At 46.4% G+C, this 4,640-nt stretch overlaps 1 protein-coding gene across 1 annotated transcript; it reads left to right on the forward strand.

The window, feature by feature from the left end:
• Positions 1-483: 483 nt before the first annotated feature.
• On the forward strand, positions 484-1,806 carry T265_08330 (hypothetical protein; the record flags this gene model as incomplete). Its single annotated transcript, XM_009174096.1, has 1 exon — positions 484-1,806. The coding sequence occupies one exon, from the start codon at positions 484-486 to the stop codon at positions 1,804-1,806; it is 1,323 nt and encodes a 440-aa protein (XP_009172360.1).
• Between the last annotated feature and the right edge of the window lie 2,834 nt (positions 1,807-4,640).

Genomic DNA, 4,640 nt, shown 5'->3' on the forward strand with positions numbered 1-4,640 from the left:
AAATGCGATGTCTTACGAGTGTACAATGAGCACACCTTAAACCGTGTACCCACAACTGTTAACAAAATGGTTTCATCAATTTTCTGCAGGCATTTGTACCCGGATTCCAGCCAGAGTACCTGAAATCCGCCCATTGTGTCGTTCAGCTAATCACTGAACTCGGAATCTCCAAAATGACTGAGACCCTGCCTACTTTCTGCACACCAGTCAGCTGATGACCGGTGAGATTGCCACAAGGTGAGCGGTTAAGCGGCGCTAGCTCTCCGCCGTCAGTCCGTCCACATGCTTTCGACGGCTTCGCTTCTCTGCGTATCCACTGTTCGTGTGCGAAACAGACACACGCGTGAACCAGACTGGCGCGCTGCCAACGCGACTGGTGATTGGTTGACGGACGGAAAGATTGATCGATTGCCATAACATCGCTGTTTCGCTTAGGTCTGTGTGCGGAAATCCAACTGAGACTTGCATTCGCTGCACGTGTCGATGGCGTTTGGTCCTGCGATGGATTCTACGGCTACACCAAATAATATTGCGCCGATGACGATGCAGCATGATTATTACATCAAAGCTTCATCAGTCAGGCTTCCTTTCCTCGCTGCGGGTCTAGTCAACTCTGCTGTGGCCCTGCTTCTTCATCAACTGTCCAATCGTTTTTTTGAATTGGCATTGGCGGAAGTTCCATCACAAACACAGCAGTCTGTTACTCAGCCTCCTCCACAGTGCGACCCAGATATGGTGCTCAGGCCTGCGGAAAACCTAAACCGAGAGATCAAGTCCAATATAATTGCTAAAGTGCCCAGCACTCCTTCAGAAGGCAACACCACAATTTCCGATATGCCTGCTAGCCCTCATCCTCGTGCGTCCTCACCGGTTGAGCTTCTGCGTGTTAAAGAAGAACTGGATGAAGAATTCAGTGCATTCATTGAGAGCATGTCCGCTCAAGCTAATTCACACCCTCAACGGTCCTCACAGATCGAGTCCCAGTTTACTGTTTGTCCAGAAAACACAGATGTTCAGTGCCCAAACGTGTCCCGTGTGGCTACCCTCACCTACCTCAAACGATATTCTTGTGAATATCGAAATTGCGGTAAGGTATTCTTCAGCCGAAGTAGTTTGTTTTATCATAAGCAGAGTCACAATTCAGAGAAGCCCTACATATGTTCCCACTCTGGCTGTTCAATGCGTTTTGTCTCAGAATCCCTCCTCCAAGCTCACAATCAGCTACACGAACAAAATTCTTCAGTCTGTGCACGTAATCAGTTTTGCTGCAATTACCCCAGCTGTAATAAAGTGTTCATATGTCAAGACAGGTTGATCGAACACATCCGCGTACATACAGGAGAACGTCCTTATGTTTGCGATCATCCAGGGTGTTCATATCGATTTGCCCGGCGGGGGAACCTGTTTGCTCACAAGCGAGTTCATGTTGATAAGACTCAACGTCGTCAGTATCACTGCGTTCACCCTGGCTGTGGAAAGACGTTTCTCTACACCCGCAGCCTGACCGAGCATATGAATGTGCATATGGGGGAACGACCATATCGCTGTGACTATCCAAATTGTGATAAGAGTTTCACCAGTAAAAGTTATCTCCACGCCCATCGGCGCATCCATATGGGATCAAACGGAAATACAAATTACAACCGGACAGACCCCCCAGATACGTATAGCTTGGCACCATTCCCAGTCACAGTAACTGTCCCAGTTCCTCCTCCAGGAACACAGCAGGCATCCCTACCGTTTGTACAAGTCCCCCAGTCGAATGAGTTTCCCATGTATCCGTTCTATCCTGCACACCCCAGCTAATAACGTTCCAACTACTTCCAAGGACAATCATTCAATGGAATCCGGTCAACCATACATTCGCTGGTATGTGTTCGCTCCAGTCATGTACAAAGGCTTTGGTCAGCACCATCACTGTTTATCGAATGTACAAAAGTAACTCTCGGCCTAAACTGTCCCCACAGCGTATTACGGGGCGGTGGTATTCAGGGCCACATGTTTTCTGTTATTTTCATCTTTTGTTGAGCTAATTTATCTTGTCATACGCCTGATCGTATGATCGTTGTGACTTTTTGGCTTTACAGGGAAGAGGCTCCGTGTATTTATATATAGGCTACTGTAGCCAGCGTAATCCATAAACCCTGCATAAGCTCGCATGAGTAAGTATTCCTTTGATAATGGCTTGCGTGCACTAATCGTGTGCTGTTTCAGTCCTACGAGCGAATAAAAGGATCAAATTTTCCTCACTCAGTTGTACGCTGAGGTCCCTTCGCAAGACATGAATGTTTCCTATTGGGTTAGCTAGCCTGTTCAACCGAACTGTTTGTATGTTCGTCACTTTGTGGAATAATACCATCATCAAATGTTTTTAACAACTGTCACCTTGTGGATGATCAAGGGCGTCGCCACACTTACATCATACCTTTCTGAGGATGGACAGTATAACACAGACAGTGCGAATGCTGTCCCACTGTCAGCTGGTTTCCATGTTTAGGGGTGGGGGAACTCTCCGTTCCACACACCCAAACCTGTCATGCAAGGGGTTGGCTGTCGTACGAGGCTCGCTTCTGATCAATCGGATACTAGGGCGAGATGGTCCAAGTTGTTAGAGAGCGAATTTACTGACCGGAAGGTCCGTGGTTCGAACCCGACCTCTGCCTCTCGACTTCCCCTTTCTAGGCTTGGGCAAACTGGCAGTATCCCAGCCCTCGTGCTTCCTTCGGGTGGCATGGCAGTTAGGCACTGGAAGGGTGCTACAGTCGGATGATTTTTTCAAACATCGAGTGGACACAGTTGTTCCACCTGCGTGTTTCGCGTTCCGAAATTCGAAGGCCATCTGATGGCTAGAAAGCTGGAAGTGCACCCTAGGGAAGCGCCATGATGAGGCCTAATTTTATGGTGATTTCACTTTTCCGCCATTGGGTACACTTCCTTATTAGATTCTTTGGCAATTGAGGGAACCAAAGTCTAGTTCAACGATCAAGCTCACCAGTTTAGGCATATTATAACGTCTGAAGGCACATCGTTGCCTCGCAACTCCGAGTAATCCCCAGTGTTTAGATACTGCGGGGGTAATGAAAAATCCAGGGGTGGATTCGAACCACGAATAGTCTGGCTAGTACCTTCGCATCCTAAACACAGCTGCGGTGGTCATACGTTCAACCAGGAACCCCCTATAACCATAGCTGCAGTGTTCACAGTCATTACTAGCCCTCTGATTAGTTCTACTCTCCATATGAGCGGAAAAGTAGTCTGAATTAAGGATTTGTCGAAATATAGGTAGTTCGGGTGGGTTGATCTGTTCGCCATGCTCGGCAAACAGATCAACTACCAGCTGATCAACCAACAGAATTAAGGCTGGCCCGTGCATCCGCAGTGCCTACCATGTTTGATCGGAAATTCCGGGAAAGAATTTTCTGGATAAATCTACCTGCTGGGGTTTCAAGTCTCTGGATTTTTTGTCTTATTTTGATGTTCAAGGTTGAGAATCAAGTTAAGTCACCTTTTTTCCGTTTGCAGTCAAATAGTGTAAGATGAATGCGCGACTTCGAGCGATCTGTTTGCTCTCACCTACCTGGTGTATACGAGGGATCGAAATCGAAATTACGTATAAAAAACGTCCTGTGTACAACCGAAGCTCAATGATACGAGCAGCACTGTGCCAAGTATTGGTGGATTGTCCGTCGTAGGACAATATAGCGCGATCTAGCTTGTCTCCGAACCACCCATTTAAGAGGTAGCCCGTCACCGAACTCGTTCTGCACGGGCCTGAAAACTACGCACAAGTGAGCTATTCATAGCCAGCTCCTGCACAAGCAATGGAATTATTAGCGAAACGTCTGAATATTGAGCTAACTATTATAATTCTGGTGAACAGTAGTCAAATATCTGTATAACTCGCAGGATACTAATTGTAAATGGGAGTTTAACCACGTCTTTTCAGCACCCTGTAATTTCCTTCGCATGTTGACTGGATTCCTGCTGTTAACTTGTCTTCACTTTTCAGATTGGACACAAAGCCGCTTTCTGAAATGAGCGCCAATCGAATCTCATCTCCGAGCCCTTTGGCTTTCATAAAATGATCTAAAATTTTCCGTAGAATATTGATGAGTCTGTATCTGCTCTGTTCTTTGCAGCTTAGGGTAGGAATGCGGAACCGACACAGACAAAGGTCTGAAGTGGGATACAACGTGGGTACATGTTGATCGAATTTATTGTCGATATCTGTCCTACTCGTGCGCGATCAAAGACAAGCTACTTCTGCGAGGTATCGAATTCGGGAAGATAAATATCCAAAAAATAACTCCAAAAGTGGCATGTCGGACTAAATCAAGAAGCTCAAGTCGGATACAACAGAAGAAATACGTGGTGGATATTATCCAAGAATGATTAAACAGGATATGAATACTGCTGTTTTGAAGTGGAAAACTCTCTTGAGCCCACCGTTGTCACTCCTATTCGCAAGATCACTACAACCGGTCCTTCTATTACAGACAGATATCTGACGAGTTAGCTTACTACAAACAACTCAACTGCCATCTCGGGGGAAGGGGGAGTCATGGGTGTTTTTAGTCTTTCTAGATGGTCGTTATTGATGATTTCTAACAGGGGTGGAGTGCCTATCAACTTTTTGGTAT

This window comes from Opisthorchis viverrini, assembly GCF_000715545.1.
Source record: "Opisthorchis viverrini unplaced genomic scaffold opera_v5_215, whole genome shotgun sequence".
Taxonomy (NCBI): Eukaryota; Metazoa; Platyhelminthes; class Trematoda; order Opisthorchiida; family Opisthorchiidae; genus Opisthorchis; species Opisthorchis viverrini.